At 42.4% G+C, this 19,006-nt stretch overlaps 1 protein-coding gene across 4 annotated transcripts in view; it reads left to right on the forward strand.

Moving 5' to 3' along the window:
- STARD13 (StAR related lipid transfer domain containing 13) overlaps nucleotides 1-19,006 on the forward strand; it is a 217,677-nt gene that overhangs the window by 191,565 nt on the left and 7,106 nt on the right. For all 4 annotated transcript variants that reach the window (XM_088668228.1, XM_035115924.3, XM_035115923.3 and 1 more), the window contains 5 exons: nucleotides 5,901-6,060; nucleotides 11,647-11,845; nucleotides 15,008-15,215; nucleotides 16,852-16,966; nucleotides 17,821-18,042. In XM_088668228.1, the coding sequence (XP_088524354.1) occupies nucleotides 5,901-6,060; nucleotides 11,647-11,845; nucleotides 15,008-15,215; nucleotides 16,852-16,966; nucleotides 17,821-18,042 (904 nt within the window). The remainder of the gene's footprint in view (nucleotides 1-5,900; nucleotides 6,061-11,646; nucleotides 11,846-15,007; nucleotides 15,216-16,851; nucleotides 16,967-17,820; nucleotides 18,043-19,006) is intronic.

Raw genomic sequence — 19,006 nt, forward strand, 5'->3', positions numbered from 1 at the left:
TCGCAACAGATCAAAATGTGGCGTGCAGATATTTTTAACTTTGGGTTCCGACTTTAAGCAAATAAGAGATGTGATTTGGTATAAAGACTTTCTGTTGTTGTTGCCGTCCTCAACTGATACAGAATTTCCCAAATTAAAGTGTTAAAAATGTTCCTAAATATCACTGTGCCATACAGAGCGTGCTCACTTATGGGTTATGCCTGTGGTGCGGAAGCTGTACTTCTCAGGATAGGACAGGGCTGTGCAGAATTATAAAAATAGAGAGCATTATTGGCTTCTCACTCTCCACCTTAGAACAAATCTATACCACCAGGTGCCATAGAAAAGCACTAGACATATCAAGAGATCCAACGCACCCTGGTCACCATTTCTTTGAGCTCCTGCCATCGGGACGGAGATATAGAACAATGCAGGCAAGAACGAGCCGTCTCAAGAACAGTTTCTTCTCTAGAGCGATTTTGGCCTTAAATGGAGAGTCTGGACTTTGAAGTCATCTTATTTTACTTGTTATATTGTACCATATTGCACTGTTTTAATTAGGTTTTTGTAGTAATTTTGGATTATGTGGAATGCTTTATCTGAGTGGATGTGATAACCGAGTAATTTCGTTGTTCCCGCAAGGGGACAATGACAATAAAGATTATCTTAATCTTAATCTTAATCTTAATAAAAATGCATAGGACATGATGACACAAGATTACACAGTGGTGAGTGGCAGCAGCTCTTCAGGGTTTCAGGCAGGTGATGCTCCCAGCCCTACTTGGAGATGCCAAGGATTGAATCGGGAACCTTCTGCATGCAAAGCAGGTGGTCTACTTGGGTGACCCTTCCCCAAAGGCACTCTTTTTGGGGGGTGACTCTTTTTCGTATGCTGTCAATTATTGTTGTTATTGTTATTATGACGAGGGGATCTCAAAAGCTGGAAGTAGCCCCAGTCTCTCTAGACCTCTGAAAGGGCCCAATGACAGAACCTTCATTTTGCTTTTATGGTGAAAACCCATTTTGTATTTCTAAAATTACAAAAAAAAAAATCCTATTTCCATCTGTGGGAAGTGAACTAATGGTCCAAGGGTCCATGCCAAGATTGTTACCTCGTCAGGAAGAGAAGTTTTGGCTATTTAAACATTATACAGTCATACCTCGGGTTAAGTACGCTGCGGGTTGTGTACTTTCGCGATGCGTACTCCGCGGACCCGGAAGTGTTTACTTCCAGGTTCTGTCGCACACACACACTATTGCCACTCGGGTTAAGTACTTTTCGGGGTGCGAATGGCACCCCAGAACCAATTAAGTGCTTAACCCGAGGTACCACTGTACACATGTGGTGGTGCTGCAGATATGTTTAGAGGGTGGCACCTCCATTCAGGACCAAGGGCAGCATCCAGCTACCACATTCCATCAGTGCAATGATTCCCACTTGTGCAACGGAGCTTTCCCCTCCTCTTCTCTCCCCACGTGCACCCTGCTTCTTCCCCAAACCTTCAGAGGGTTGAGGGAAACCCAAGAACAGTTTTAGGAGGCGCACAGGGGAAGAAGAGGGAGAGTTCCATTGCACAAGCAGAAATCCTTCTGTTGATAGAACGCATTAGCACTACAGTGCCAAATACTTGCTTCATTAGAAATATTGATAGAACTGGTGTGAGTTTTCAGAGATCGCCTTACCCTGTTACATGGGTCTAAACCCAAATCTGACTGTTTAACAGGGGCAGTGCCAGAGCAATTACAGTGCCAGTTTACAGCCATTTCTGTTCATTGTGCAAAATTGGTTGGCATTCTCATTACAGAAGTTTCAGGGTTTCTGTTCTTTTGCTACCTAAAGGGTAAAAGGTCAATTGATTCTGCAACTAATTTAGAATTAGGCAGGGAATAGTGATGTGTCTACTCCCATCCCACTACGAAATCCTAAAATGTGTGGCGAGTAAATGGAAGGGCCTGGAACATTGGGAAGAAAAAACATTGAGGGTAAGTTCCTTTTTCCAAAAAAAAAGTAAAATAATAATAGTAAAATACAAATATAATATATAAATAATCCTACCTTTAATTTTAAAAAAACAGCAACAATATTGGTTAGGCATTATAGCAATGAAAATAATACATAGTTACATATTACCTTGACATTTCATATTCTACAAATTTATAGATAAACTCCACATTTCAATAAACTTAATATGCAAGTTTTGCTAGACATACTAAAACTCCTACAAGTTCATACCAGGGTGGTATTAAAATGGTTCTCAGCGATTTCCAGGATGCTGCTATCACTGCCTTGCTACTGTGAGTAAACTGTTGATGTGGGGTAAATTATGAACCAAAAGTTGGATCTCCCTAGAACAAGATCAGAGAATCAGATGGGCGTACTATGCAGCCATCTAAGTATGTCATGCAGCATAAAATACTGGGGGGAAATTTAGTTGGGAATCTGGAACTGGCACAGACTGCAGCACAAATTATTAATATTCTTTCTTGCTGTAGTCGGTATCACTTCTGTCTCATCTACACTGAGGTTTTCTTCTGTAATATCATCTTCATGAAATGGCATTCAGATCTCTTCCTCTGCATATATTAAAGATTTCAGAGATGAGGGTGCTAGGGCACGCACTTGTGAGTTTCAGTTTTCTAGCCATGGTCTTGTAGATTGCGCAGAGAGGTTTACTTAAAGTAGTTCAGTTCCAGAGTCTACAAATAAAATTTGCCCACAGTAATTGTTCTAACATAACATATTCTGGCTGGGTACGGTACTTAATAGCATTAGCTGGCATCTCAGTGGCCTCTGTGAGAGTGCTAAGGATTATTGCTCTCATTTTACAGCCAAAGGCAAGGAAAGCAAAGTTGTTACTTTTGGGTCTAGTCACCCAGGAAGCATAATTCAGAAAGGCTGTCTCAGAGCACTCCCAGGAGATTCCATGTCTGCAGTAGTAGTAAAACTATAATAAAAAAGAATCAAGAGAAATAAATACAGGCACCACGTTTGTAACCAAACTTCCCTTAAATTAATGGAAGGGCTTTGCCGTTTATATGCTGTACCATGTACTTGTTCAACTGCAAAGTAATATTTAGAGATTTGTGCTAGATATCACCCATTCAGAGATTTGTGCTAGATATCACCCATTCAGAAAATATACAGTGCAGAGAGAATTATCCGTTAAGTTAAATAAAGAGGAAAGAGAAGAGGCTGAAAGATAATAATAATAGCAATGGGGGCGATGAATCACAGGATGTGAGTGTCCAGATTTGGCCTGATTTGCTACACTCTTCCCTCTTCACATGTTAACCTCTCAGGACATCTCAGCTAACCCAGTCACTGTTTGCCATGAGAGAGCAATGTATGTGTGATGCCTGCTCCAGTGAGTGGCCTGGAATGTCTGCCTGCTCTCTTGGTCCAGTGGCAGTAGCTGTGAAGCGTTTGGAGATAGCATCTAGGCCAAATATAGATGGCCAGCAGCAAGCAAAGAATGCTACCTCTGGGGCACTGACCTAGGGGAACAAGAAGAGATCTCATTCTCAGTCACTGTCTTCCAGCTTCTACCACCTGAGGCAGATGCTTTGCTTAAGTCAGACTATTTGTCTATCTAGCCCATAATAATTTGCTACGCAAATTGTTCTTTCCCATCATCGGCTATGTGTGATCCTTTTACAACCGAAGATTCAGGGAACTGAAGATTCAGGGAACAGAATCTAGGAGCTTCCAACACTCAACGCATGTGCTCTCCTAATGAACTGCAGAGTCTCCGCAAAAGCAGGAGCTCCCCATTGAGGAGTTGGACCTAATTCTCCTGCATGACAGGAGAAGATAACTGGCGACTAGCAGAGCAATCCAAACTTCAGGCAGGCAGTACTTCCATTTGGAGGATCAGTAAATTCCAGAGGTCAATAGAGCTGGGTGGAGAGAGGCCTTTGCCCCATCCAGCCGCCCCCTCACAGCAATCAGGGGCACTGGTTGGAATCCTAACTTTCTACTTGAGCAGCCCCCTCCCACTGCCTCTGGTTGCCCTGGGCCCGTAAAATAGATTACAAGACAAGACAAGACAATCTTTATTGTCATTGCCCCCCTGCAGGAACAACGAAATTACTCGGCTGCTCCATCCACTCAGATAAAGCACTCCACATAAATTTAAAATAACTACAAAACAGTAATTAAACAATGCAATGCGAAATGACAAGTAAAAATAAAGATGACTTCAAAGTCCAGACTTTCCATTTAAGGCCGAAATTGCTCTAGAGAAGAAACCGTTTTTGAGACGGCTCGTTCTCGCCTTCATTGTTCTGTATCTCCGTCCCGATGGCAGGAGCTCAAAGAAACAGTGACCAGGATGCAATGGATCTCTTGATATGTCTAGTGCTTTCCTGTGGCAGCTGGCGATATAGATTTGTTCTAAGGTGGAGAGTGAGAAGCCAATAATGCTCTCTGCTATTTTTATAATTCTGCACAGCCCTGTCCTATCCTGGGAAGTACAGCCTCCGTACCACACGCATAACCCATAAGTGAGCATGCTCTCAATGGCACAGTGATAGAAGGCAAGCAGCAGCTTTTGCGGAAGATGGTTTTTCCTTAGGTATCTCCACCTCTCTTGTATTCCTCACGTGGCTTCTTTTGACCGTGTCTGCCTTCCCACCTCACACAGGTGAAACTTGCTTCAGTTCCACTTAAAATGATGTTTCTCACAAAGTTACACCTGTGGCATTTCTATTTCCTGCATTTGTTTGCTTCAGAAATAAAAACTCACTGAACTGAAGCAGAACCCTGAGAGTTTCCCCATAATCCATTATTTGAGCTTCGAATTTGGCATGTAATGTTCCCTCACTGTAATTCTAAAATTGAATGGTAATGATAAATCATGCAATTTGAGATTACAGACATAATGAGCCACACTGAGGAAATTAACTCTACATGCTTTCAAGTTTAATCTTCTGCCATTATTTATTGCACTTCAAGTTGTCAAGCATTTTCTAAGGAAGTGTGTCGGGCTCAGCTAGTTGAAAGCTGTGTTGCCGAGGATGCTCTCTTGTAGAACAAATAAGTTTGATTGCCAATGGCAGTTCCACTACTGAGAGCATAAAATGTGCAAAACGTAAAGCCTCTATAAATTCTGCTGTAGCAACAAAACCTATTTGCTCCCAGTTAACTCTTTCCTTTTTCCATCTTTGCTGCTCCTTTTTATCAAACCCTTCTATGCTGCTCCTGGAAGACTAGAGAAATGCAGCGACTAAGTTCATCTTCCATACAGAGCATATGTCATCGAAAGAGAAGCAAATGCCCAAACCAAAACACTTATGGGAAAGAAGCAGGTCATTAAATGCGGTGTGCATCTTTAGGGGTTAGATGTTTCAGCTGGAATTATATGTCATGTAAACCAGCCAAAGTAAAGAAAGGGTTGTTTGCTGCCTCTACCATAACCTATGCTAGCTATGCACTACCTCCAGTGTTGGAAACAGCAGGCCTCTGAGGAGCAGCTGCTGGGAACCACAAGTGAGCAGAGTGCTTTTGCATGCAAGTCCTGTATGCAGGCATCTGGTTAGCAACTGTGAGAACAGGAGGCTGGACTAGGTGGACCTTTGATTTGATCCAGCCAGACTTTTCTTATGCTCTTAAGTTTTTCTTTTGGTTCCTGTTCAATCCTCATTCTGTAGCAACCCAGTGGCTACGTGGGGAATGTTGGTGTGGGTTATTGATTGATTGTGGGTGTGAGAATTGACTAGGCTGTTATTTTTCTGCAAATGTGTGACTTCTGATCTTTCAAACAACTCAGGGGCTGCACGGCTAGAAACCTGTTTCATGCCTCAGGACAGCACCCACACACTGCGTGCTCAGGGAGGAATGATGCATGTCCACCATAGCAATAGTTTTTAATAGGATACACAGCTGTGTTGTTTTTGATTTGTACTGTTATTATCATCATTAGGTCTGTACCAAAGTTCATGAAGAGGATGAAAGTTCCAGACTACAAGGATAAAAACATATTTGGTGTGCCTTTAATAGTTCATGTGCAAAGAACAGGGCAGCCCCTTCCACAGAGCATACAACAAGCGCTGCGATATTTACGCAACCATTGCCTGGATCAGGTAGGTTATTCATGTCTGTAGGTTTATGAGCATACAAACTCCTATAGCAGCTTTTCCCCAGCTAAAATTACACGAGGTGGGTTTTTATGCCTTTGGTTTTATTGTTTGGAGTATCATAATGTCCCTTCGAGGATGACTAGACAGTTTTAAGGATTTAGTAGTGTGTGCTAGCCCTATGGCTGCCATTAAAAATTATTATTTACATAGCACACTTTAATTTGAGAAGGATATACTGTCTTTATTGTGCTTGCCCTTACTACAACCCTAGAAAGTAGGAAACTGTTAGTCCCATTTTACAGATAAACAATGGACTTGTCTGTTTTTTGTAGAACTAAAATGTTGTCTCTTCTAGAATACAGAATGACATTGGTCTTGTGGCTACTATTCATGTATATTTGGTTGTGGACACACCCAGAAATTAATCTCTATGTTCCCCTTGCCCAAATCTGAAGCTTCCTAGCAAAAGACATCAGAAAAAAGTAGATGAAACAAACTCAATTGTTTTATGGATAGAGGTTGTCTGTCTTCTGAGAATCTTGAAGGACAACGAACCCCCATCTCCTCATTCTGGTTTTAGAGACATGCACAACCTTTATTAAAAAGGAGTGAGCTGCACCAGTAATATATTATTAATTCAGTTACCCTCTCTGACCTGCTCTCTTACAGTAATGATTACCACCAGTTGGCTTACCCTACCAAGAAAAAAATGCTTACATCTCATTACTACTGGGTTTTCAGTAGCATATCTGGGAGTGCAGTTTAGCAGTTTCAAAGAACAAAAAAATAAATAAAAAGGTCAGACAAAAATCATTGACCAATAACAGAGATTAGCAGCATCAGGGTGTAATGCAGCAAGAGATTTAATTCTGCTTCCATGGAATTTGATCCTTGCTTCTGATTCAAGTGTAATTGAGAGAGACTTGTTTTAAAGTGAGCTTCAAGTGCTCTGACCTTTTGGCTGGACACACCAGAGCACTGAGAAACCGTATGGGCTAATGTTTTTCTTCTATTGTGTGTGATGAGAAAAACATTTCAAAAAAGAGGGAGATAGAGAAAGGCAAGAGAAGAGAGCCAGCATGTAAATACTGGCTGCAAGCTAAGGCAGTGCCATTTACCAACATTCCCAAATGTCTGCTCCACCACCCTCATGCCATTTTGTAAGCAATTGTATAAATGGTCCCAAAGAGTGATGGTTTGGAAGACCTGCTGTGCATGAGCCTGAAGCAGTGGATATGTGCAAAAAGCTCTGGATCGAGGGCACATACATTATTTTTCAGTTCTGCGCTAGCTATATATAAGCTTATTGATAGGCTATGCAAGTATGTGTTGGAGTGTTAGAGGGATCCATTGCAATCTTTTCTCCAGTAAACAAGGTAAAACCCAGGGGTTTCCATTCATTGTTTTCTGATTTTGAAGGAGATGGGATTAACTATTGTGCAATATATTTTGTTTTCTATTAATAGTTCCAAGAAATAAAATATAATAGGGGTAAGCAACATAAAGGCCCACTGGTTGTCTTCAGTGCTCCAAGGCTCTTCCCCCCCCCTTGAAAAAGCTTCTCTTTCTTCTCCAGCTTTTCTCATGGAACAGCAAGTTTTTACGTGAATCATATCAGCAGCAGAAATAGTTTGAAGGAACCTCTTAAGTATAATAGCAGCAACAACAATTGGTTTTCTATCCTGCCTTTCTATCAAGATAAGATAAGATATCTCTATTGTCATTGTCCCCTTGCGGGAACAACGAAATTACTCGGTTGCTACATCCACTCAGATAAAGCATTCCGCATAATCCAAAATTACAAAACCTAATTAAAAACAGTAAATATAATACAAATAACAAATAAAATTAGATAACTTCAAAGTCCAGGCTTTCCATTTAAGGCCAAAATCGCTCTAGAGAAGAAACTGTTCCTGAGATGGCTCGTTCTTGCCTGCATTGTTCTATATCTCCGTCCCGATGGCAGGAGCTGAAAGAAATGGTGACCAGGGTGCGTTGGATCTCTTGATATATCTAGTGCTTTTCTATGGCACCTGGTGGTGTAGATCATTAAGATGCCCAAGGCGTTTAACACAACCATAACCTATACCAACTCCTCTAGTGCATCACAAAATAAACCTCAGGCATAAAAGATCAGCAAAATGGGTTCAAACAATGATTAGCTGCAGACTGGTTACTGATGAGGAACAGCAAGTAACAAGCCACTATAGATTCAGAGCTTAGCCTTTTTTATATATTGAATTTTTAAATGTTTGGCACAAGAGTTTCTATTACTCAGACTGATGAAGAGATGGATGCAGCTTAGAACAAATTCAGTCTTTTAGTATTAAATAAGTTGCAGTCACTTATTGTTGGTTTTCTGCTCTGCTCTGACTCCAACCTTCACATTTGACCATAAATTATGCTGGAATGCAAAGCTATTTACAGTGCTTTTTGTGTTGACATTTAGTCCATGAGGCTTTTTGTATATAGCATTTTAAAGTTTGCATTTAAAGTCAGTTTTCAATCAGTAAAACATTTGTTTCTAGTAGAGAACTCGGATTCTTTATAACTGTAATAAGCTGTGCAAAATGTAAACCCATCAATATAGTTATTAAGAAACACCAGTCCTGGGTCAAGCAGTGCAATGATAATTGAGACAAATATATATGGTGAGTCAAAAGAAAACTTAAGTTCTATAATTTGAAAACAGAAACATGCCCAATCTCTTTTTCTCATAGATTTCCCCCACCCCCTCACTATGTCGTCATCCCTGCTACTGTGAAATGAGGAAAAATAACCTTAATAGATCCCAAGTGGTATAACACAACTTCACTTGGGAATTAAAATGTGGTTTGTACACAGGAATTTGCCCCAGGGGCATTCCATTTATGAGAACTGCTGGAAAAGGGACAGTGCTGTGCCGAGCTGCAAGAAAAGCTCGTTTGAGGAATTATCAGCTTCTTGCAGAAGAAAGCACATGGGGGAAATATATATGTATCACAGAAAGCCTGTGTAACTAATCCCTACTACATCTTCTTCCCAGCTAAGGCAACAGGATAGAAAAGAGCCTGGAAGACTTAAGTCTGAAAATTATGTCCTTCAAATCCAGCTATTCCTTGGCAACCAATCTATGATATAGGTAGAAATAATCTTCTCTGACTGTCTGCCACAGTAGCTGAGCTATTTCATTTATGTATTTAAAGGTTTCTCGCCCACACTTCATTGACACCAATACCAGAACAAAGAACTATATAAGATAAATTATTTAAAAAGATTGAAAATAAAATAAAAATCTGAAAACAAACAAAGCAGCTAAATGCAGTCGGAGTGCATGGATTACCTGTAAAATGAACAAAGATGGGTCCTCAGCACTTTTTGAAAATGCTTGAGTTGTCGTTTTATTTAGAGAAAATGATATTTTTCTTCGGTGTGTAAGGCCTTGATATCAGAAACCACTGACAGCACAGCATGACTTAAGATAGCACAACTTGGGGTTGGAGACTATGACAGACTGGAAGGAGATCTGGAGCTGGCAGCCAATATACACACCTTCTGCAAGAGTTAAGGAGTCTGCTGTTGAGGTAGTTAATCCGTATCATATGAGAGCAGTGTGGTTTTATCATACTAGCAAGCAGATTTTGCCTAAAGGTTGGAGAGAGTGCAGCACAATGGGAACTTGATTTCATCTGTGGTGGACTTCGGATGGTGATGTTTCACTCCGCTTCAAGGGTAGCTGGGCAAACAGTTGTTCTGGATCCACCACTGGTTCTGTTGTGGCTTTCAGAAACATAAAAAGGGAACTAGTGCATATATGCTGCGAGCCACCCAGAGAGGCTGGGAAAACCCAGCCATATTGCCAAGGTATAAACATTATTATTATTATTATTATTATTATTATTATTATTATAGACTCAATAGTGTCACGTGAATAGGCTGAGGTAAGTCTAGTAAACCTACTGATAAGGGTGTGTGAGGGAGAGGTTTGCGTGTTACAGGCAGATAGAACTGTACTCTAGGTGGGAAAATTGCAGCCACCCCATTTAATGGGTCTCTTCTTGTGTAGCTTATATGGGAAATGACCTTTTTAGAGACCATTTTGACACCACGTGATGTGCCCGTTTACTCAGAATTTCTAGGTTTTAAACAGTGACCAGTTTAGTGTTCCCTTGTTTTGCTTTTTTTAAAAAAGTGTTTTGATGATGTTTACAAACATTGGAGTACAGATGTTCTTGTCACATTACCTTAATCTCTTAACATTTATGCACAGCACAGAGGCATCAGATGTTGGGACCACAAAACTGTGCAAAAGTAGGGAAATGACCACATGAATAAAATATGGAGGAAGCTATAGATTCTGTTGAAGCGACTCAGATTCAGAGTATTCCTTTTGCAAACAGAATGTCCCATTTTTTCACAGTGGAGGAGTCCATTCACAGAAATAATAGGGGAGCTTTCCCCCCAATTCCCCCTTTCCTCCTGTAGTCTCCCCATACTGCTCCAGATGGTCTCTCGGCAATCCAAAGAAGTAGATTTTTGGGTGACATAGGAGAGAGAAATCTGCAAAACTATCCTCTTACCTTCCATGAGTAGAGAGCAGCTTGCATATCTTTGGAGTCACCAATTGACTGGAATATGCCCTGATCCTTATTTAATTACAGCAATTGTGGTTCAGGTTGTTGTTTTTTAAAGATACTTCTGTATAATGTGTATCGTGGGGGACAGGAGGCGGGCAGGTGTGGAGGATTCCCTGGTTCTGAATGGGGTAACTGTGCCCTTGAAGGACCAGGTGCGCAGTCTGGGAGTCATTTTGGACTCACAGCTGTCCATGGAGGCGCAGGTCAATTCTGTGTCCAGGGCAGCTGTCTATCAGCTCCATCTGGTACGCAGGCTGAGACCCTACCTGCCTGCAGACTGTCTAGCCAGAGTGGTGCATGCTCTAGTTATCTCCCGCTTGGACTACTGCAATGCGCTCTACATGGGGCTACTTTTGAAGGTGACTCGGAAACTACAACTAATCCAGAATGCGGCAGCTAGACTGGTGACTGGGAGCGGCCGCCAAGATCACATAACACCGGTCTTGAAAGATCTACATTGGCTCCCAGTACGTTTCCAAGCACAATTCAAAGTGTTGGTACTGACCTTTAAAGCCCTAAATGGCCTCGGTCCAGCATACCTGAAGGAGCGTCTCCACCTCCATCATTCTGCCCAGACACTGGGGTCCAGCACCGAGGGCCTTCTGGCGGTTCCCTTGTTGCGAGAAGCCAAGTTGCAGGGAACTAGGCAGAGGGTCTTCTCGGTGGTGGCACCTGCCCTGTGGAACGCCCTCCCAACAGATGTCAAAAAGGAAAACAACTACCAGACTTTTAGAAGACATCTGAAGGCAGCCCTGTTCAGGGAGGCTTTTAATGTTTAATAGATTATTGTCTTTTATTCTTCTGTTGGAAGCTGCCCAGAGTGGCTGGGGAGACCCGGCCAGATGGGCGGGGTATAAATATTATTATTATTATTATTATTATTATTATTATTATTATTATTATTATTATTATTTTCTCACTGATTATGATGCCAAATGGCTACATAGCTAACAGAATGTGGCTTATCTTTTAGGTGGGTCTTTTCCGAAAGTCAGGTGTGAAATCCCGAATACAGGCCTTACGCCACATGAACGAAAGCTCTTCTGAAAATGTCAACTATGAAGACCAGTCAGCGTATGATGTGGCAGATATGGTAAAGCAGTTTTTCAGGGACCTGCCTGAGCCACTGCTCACTAGCAAATTAGGAGAAACGTTCCTCCACATATATCAGTGTAAGTACTGGGGTTGTTTCTATTAGCAGTGAATATGGACTATCAGGCCTTTAAACTACTCAAAGTCTGGCTTAATGCAGGCTTTCCCAAACTTAGGTCTCCAGCTGTTTGTGTACTACAACTCCCATCATCCCTAGCTAGCAGGACCAGTGGTCAGGGATGATGGGAATTGTAGTCCTAAAACCAGCTGGGGGTTTGGGAAGCCCTAGTCCAGGGGTCAGCAAACTTTTTCAGCAGGGGGCCAGTCCACTGTCTCTCAGACCTTGTGGGGGGCCGGACTATATTTTGAAAAAAATATATGAATGAATTCCTATGCCCCACAAATAACCCAGAGATGCATTTTAAATAAAAGGACACATTCTACTCATGTAAAAACATGCTGATTCCCAGACCACCCGCGGGCCGGATTTAGAAGGCGATTGGGCCGCATCCGGGCCTTTGTTTGGGGACCCCTGCCCAAGTCTAATGTGTTTGCTGAGATCATACTAGCAGCAGCAGCATCAACAACAAAATCCCTTCTCGTATTGCTGTTGGATTTACCAGCAAAGACATAACATCAGCTGGCCTCAAAGTAAGAGGAGGAAATGGAGACACCGGCAGGAGCAGCAAGTTGCATTTTCCCATGAAGTCCAAGCCCAGGGCTGCAGTCTAAACGTCTTAAATAACACCAGTTATTGAAAGGGGTGTGTGTGATTTTTCTGATATGTAAGAATAGTAACAGTGGGATTCAGTTTTGTTTCACTGAAGATAGTCCATCATTTTAAAAGAAGGGTTTTCTTCTTTTGTAATTTTCTTGCTAAGATCCGGAATCGTTTCATGGCACATCATGTTCATGTTTTTCATGCTTTAGAACCAGCAGCATCCCAAGGTGGGAAATGCTATGTCTACCTCGTGTGGTGTTTTCCATAGGGTAAAATCTCAGCATCTCTCATGTTCTTATGCATGGATGGGCAGAGCATCAATCAAAATCCCAGCCATCCTGGATTTTCCTTGGTCCTCTGTACATGCTTTACAAGGGGGAGGGGGGAAAGCAGGTGAGAGAAGGAAGTTGTAATTGGTTCTGGCTAGTGGGTACAAGCCCTGTGGTTTATAAAGGGAGCTGGAAGATATCCCCCTCCCCCAGCCTAAATAAGTCTCTATTCTCTCGAAATCACTGAATTCTCCCCAGCCTAGGAATTTGGAGCTGTAATATATTCACCTCACCATCTTTTTCCTTTTTAAAAAAAAGTTCAAATAAAATGCTTGACTGACAGCACAATTGCAATCCCAGGTACATCTACTCAAAAAGGTAAATCCCACTGAGTTCAATCAAGCTTACTCCCGGGGAAACTGGGTCTAGAGTTGCAGCCTGAATCTTCAAATAAAGAGAAGATGACGGCTTGCTGAAGCGTGTACTATAAAGCAGTTTCTCCTATTCTTTCATTGGTTTAGTGTACACAGGGGAACCTTGAATGCAAGCTGAGTGAACAGAAGAGTGGTGGCTTGTGAATTAGCTTTATCAGGCGTAATATTTAAGCTTCCTCCATTTGTGCATTTATTAAACTCCCCCCACAGACAGACAGACAGACAGACAGACAGACACACACACACACACACACACACACACACACCTTGGCTCTGGAGAGGAGGACACACATTTCCTAAGCTTCACTAATCTTTTCTTGTTGTGCCACAAACAATGTTGCCTAGAAAAGAGCATGCAGTGTTATGGCATTGCACTCTCGAAAGGAAATGAGGTCCCTGTTCACTGCGTGGCCCTCTCCACTTCCCAGAGATTTAACTGCAGCAGTAAAACTGTCCAGATGAGCTCTGCAGGGACAGAAAGGGCTTATAAAAACTTCTGTATTCTGCCAGGGTTTTAAAGGGCTACTGTGCCGGTTTAATTTTGGATCTCTGCTTCCTGACTGTACTTAAACTATATTTATGCTACTGACTGTATTTTTACTGGGCTTTATGGGTGAAGCCCAGCTGTGCCCATCTGCCAGGGGAGCAGACAATGTTAGCAGAAACAATTTTCCCCTCCCCCCCCCGCAGCCCCCTGCCCACCTCCACCATCGGCCCCAGAGCCCCAGTCCTTCTGAGCAGAGCTGGGGGGGATGCAGGCAGGGGCTGTAGCAGGGAGGAGATTGAAGGGGAGACTGCACAACTTGGAATATTGCCCTATGTGTCTGTTTTATTGCTGGTTGGTGAGGTTGCTTTTCAACAGAGTGCATCACCTTGATGGTCCTGATGGATATAGTAAGATCAGTTACAAATATACATATTACTACTACAAATAGTAGTGGTAGAAGAAAAAGGACAAGAATTTTAAAGAAGAGATCTTTTCCCCTCTGCGCCTGCACTCGAATTGTTTTAAAGATGCCTCTCTTGGTTTCCCCCCGCTTGTCATTTGCTGCCCAAGGCTCCTTTGTGAGGAAAGGCTGAATATAAATCAAATAAATAAATAAGAGGAAAGAGAAGTGGCAGAGCCAAACCAGAGCTATTGCTGCACAAATCTTGGAGGCTGTCTTTCCAGCCAGTGCCTCTGAGCTCATTGGCTAGACACAGGAGCCTGAAGTTGGGCAAATGCTCCATTGACCAGGCGAAGGCGGCAACAAGGCATCTGGTATTATATTTTATACCAGTTCTGGCTATTCCAGAGGCTTCATTCCACCTGCCGATGCAGCACAGCTTGGGTATTGAGCACTGAGCTTTTCACAGGCAGTTTATGGCCCTTTACTACTAGCTAGGCCAGCTTGTGCAGTGGTGCCATTTTCTGGTTTCTAATTTCTAAAACGGCACAAGGTGAACAGCAGTGTTGCCTTCAGAGCAGGACCTTGAATAAGAAGTCTGGGCTTGCTTATCTTTTGAAGTAGTGCTGTAATACTATACACCTGGGAATCAGTCCCGTTTGACTCCATGAGAGTTACTTCTGACTTGCATTTGTGTGCAAGTGAAGGGACTTTCAAGTCCAGAGTCTAAAATGACCTGATTGCACCACTGGCAAACAGCAAGGCACAAGGTAGGTCACAGGATGTGAACGAGGAAAAACTTGCCATTGCTGCACACACAAAAGTGTAGCTCTCTTCCAGAAATAATTTGGAGTTTGGAGGTGAGATCGTATCTGGTGTCCCAAAGCTCTTGTTTGAAATTTTTATTAAGCGGTACGTTTCGTTCCCTCAGATGTTCCAAAAGAACAGCGGCTTCAGGCGGTCCAGGCTGCCATCATGTTGATGTCAGATGAAAACAGGGAGGTTCTGCAGACTCTGCTGTGTTTCCTAAATGACGTCACTTCCGTGGAAGAGAACCAGATGACACCCATGAACATAGCCGTGTGCCTGGCCCCTTCGCTTTTCCACCTCAATCTGGTCAAGAAAGAAAGCTCGCCACGGTAAGGAATTGCTACTTTTCTCGCTCTGGGTTGCAAATTAAGAGTGTTGCTAGGTGCTTATAAAGACTCGGGGCAGAGACCGTGTGACCCGCATTTTGCATTTGCTGATTTATATAGGTATAGATGCAGCTTTAGGTCTTTGGGTTGCTGGGGTCTTGCCAGTGCTATGACAGCAACCCGGTAAGCAAAGTCTATTTTTCAACAAATGGGAGAAGGGGCAGGAAATCTGAGACTCAGCACAAAACTCCTACCAATGCCCTAATTGGAAGTGACATGATTATTCTGTGGTAACCCTAAGTTGTTCACCTTCCTCCCTACCGAGGCATGTCTGAAACCTTCACTATTCATCTTTCTTTGAATGCAGAGGACGTACCTCTTAACCCTGGCATTTGACAATTGAGGTGTATATTTTACGACTCACCCTCTTCTTAGGATTGTAATGTTTTAAACTGTTTTTTTATGTTGCGTTTCAAATTGTCATGACACCCCCTGGGATGTTAGGGTGAAGGAGGGGTAATTCTTAGTAGTAGTAGTAGTAGTACCGTAGTAGTAGTGGTGGTGGTAGTAGTAGTAAGAATAAGAATAATGGCTAAATGTTATACATGGACATTTTAAAATTTCAAGTTTAAGAATAAGGACTCATTGGAAGCTTTAATCTCAGTGTCAGCGAATGTATGTGAAAATTCATCAAAATTGCTTTGAATTCCTTGCTCAGCCATGAAACTCACTGGGTTACTTTGACCCAGTCTCTATTTCTCATCTGAACCTATTTTCTTGTGGCTGTTTTGAGGATAATAAGACCAGTAATTCATATTCCTAGAGGACAAGGCTATCAGTGGCTACTAATCATGAGGGCTGAGAGCAGAATACCAGTTGCTGGAAACTGCAGGAAGGGAGAGTGATATTGTGCTCATGTCCTGCTTGTGGGCTTGCCATAGGCATCATGTGTCATAAACATGACCTTATGGATGCATTCATGTGATGCTCATGAATGATGCACAGAAGTAGAGCTGTAGGTCAATGGTAGAGCAGTTGCTTAGCATGCAAAAGGTTCCAATTCAATCCCTGGCATCTGGTAAAACCAATGAAGATGCTTATCTGACTACGTTCCCCCAGCCCCTCTGGGCGGCTTCCAACAAATTAAAACACAATACGACATCAAACATTAAAAATGTCCCTGAACAAGGCTGCCTTCAGATGTCTTCTAAAAGTCAGATAGTTGTTTATTTCCTTGACATGTGACGGGAGGGCGTTCCACAGGGTGGGTGCCACTACTGAGAAGGCCCTTTGCCTGGTTCTCTGTAACCTCACTTCTCGCAGGGAGGGAACTGCCAGAAGGCCCTGGGAGCTATATTTCAGTGTCCGGGCTGAATGATGGGGGTGGAGATGCTCCTTCAGGCAACTTGTTATATTTGGCTCTTTAACCTTTTAGTGATTTTTATTTCTTTGCCATGAGAATGTTTAAGGCATCCCCTTTCTCCTCAGTACAAAGGGTTTTCCCTCAAACGATAAAAGTAAACTGTAAAAGACTCTTTGTAGGTTGGTACTGAAAAGTTGTAAGTGTCACAACGTCTCCTTTCATCTGAAAAAGGCTGTTGTTCCTTTATCACACTTGAAATACTGAATTCATTTGCAGAGTAATACAGAAGAAATACACAACAGGGAAGCCTGATCAGAAAGATCTCAGTGAAAACCTGGCAGCAACTCAGGGACTTGCACACATGATAGCAGAATGCGATAAACTTTTTGAGGTGAGTGAAAGATTCAGAAGTCAATATTCATAAGGGAACATGCTTTCAAGTACTTTGCCTATAAAGTTCCACTTTAGCCTTGGAATAATAGTTTATGCACTGGAGTATTTTGTTGTTCACCTGGAAGGACCTCTATGTTATTTCCTCTCTAACTTTCTGGAACATTCTTATTCAATTCATCTACTGTTATTCAATTCATCAGTCTCTCTCATCACAAAAGGTTACAGTTGTCAAAACAAAAACAAAAAAAACTTCCATATATCTTTGTGATTCTGAGTTGTCTTATAAGAACATAAGAAGTCTGTTCTATGCTGTAAGGATAGTATAGTGTTCTATACTAATCTTACTTGAATATAGAATAAAGTCTTTACCTACCAGTATTATTTGGACTTGAAGAACAGCCCAGCGGACAAGACATAACAGTGAACCAATAGACAAGCGCCATTCAGGTGTTCTAAGTAGTCATGTGATGAAGGAGAGGAGGGGCAAGTGCACTGCTTCCAACCATGCATCACCATTGATCTCCACAAGGTGGAAGGATAACTTCTGCTTGAGTGCTCCAGTTCCCCAAACTTGGTGGAGTGGCAAAACCCAAGCTGGGAGGGAAGGCATGTAGCATACTCCCTTTCTTCCCCATAGATGCTGGTAATCACGCAAGGGCAGAGGAAAAGCACCTCAACCGAACTCTGACACATCCAATATTCCTTTTTGGAATTTAGGTATTTGTACTCTTACGATTAGTGTCAGGCAGATATTTCCAGACAAGATTTCTATCAAATAGGTTTGGCACAAAAATATTAATTCCAAATCAATTCTTCCATCTCTTCCCCCACTCGCTGTACTTTTGGGGGCAGATCCCACATGATATGGTAACACAGTCTCGGAACTCGTATGTTGAGGCCGAAGTGCATGCTCCAACTCTGGTGGAACTGGGCAAGCAAATGGACGAAGAAGGTGGGAATTACCGGACCTACCTAGAAAGTCTAATACAGAGCCTCTGCAAAGAAGCGAAAGAAAAATTCAAAGGATGGGTCACTTGTTCCAGCGCAGAAAATACGGACCTGTGCTACAAAAAGGTAGTTTCAGCAATCAAAACATATATTGTCAAATTTTGCATGATATTTGGGGAACCCTGTGGAAACCCCAGGTTTAATCTCTATCTTCCCAGGAAAATGTTGATCAGGATTCAATGAGACACACCTGTGTGTATATAACCATAATACATAGCAAGTGGCAGGCAGGGAGGGAATATATATTCAGGGGGGTTTTTTATTTCTTTTTTAGGAAAGCTAACAAGGGACCCAGGTGGCGCTGTGGGTTAAACCACAGAGTCTAGGGCTTGCTGATCAGAAGGTCGGCGGTTCGAATCCCTGTGACGGGGTGAGTTCCCGTTGCTTGGTCCCAGCTCCTGCCAACCTAGCAGTTCGAAAGCACATCAAAATGCAAGTAGATAAATAGGAACCGCTACAGCGGGAAGGTAAACGGCGTTTCATGTGCTGCTCTGGTTTGCCAGAAGTGGCTTGTCATGCTGGCCACATGACTTGGAAGCTATACGCTGGCTCCCTCGGCCAATAATGTGAGATGAGCGCGCAACCCCAGAGTCGGTCACGACTGGACCTAATGGTCAGGGGTCCCTTTACCTTTACCTTTTAACAAGACACAAACAAATCACGTCTATTAAATAAAATGTTTTAAATTAGAACCAGCACTTCATGTTTGACATTTTCAGACAGAAAAGTGTACTGTAGTTCCAATATCTAATAAGCAGTTCCCATTGTCTTTGAAGAGTACTCCATAAGTTGATCTTCCCATTCTTTAAATCAATGGTGCCTAACCTGTAGCTTCCTAGATGTTCTGGGACTACAACTCCCATCATCCCTGACCATGCTGGCTAGTACTGATGGGAGCTGGAATCCAAGAACATCTGGTGGACCACAGGTTCTCCACCCCTGACTCAGACGATTAAAATAAGTCAATTTTAGACTTAGCTTCTACATATCCAAGTTTCCATTGTTGGTAGCTATGTTCAGCCCCTAGTTT

The sequence above is a fragment of the Zootoca vivipara genome, chromosome 4 (assembly GCF_965207765.1).
Source record: "Zootoca vivipara chromosome 4, rZooViv2.hap1.1, whole genome shotgun sequence".
Taxonomy (NCBI): domain Eukaryota; kingdom Metazoa; phylum Chordata; class Lepidosauria; order Squamata; family Lacertidae; genus Zootoca; species Zootoca vivipara.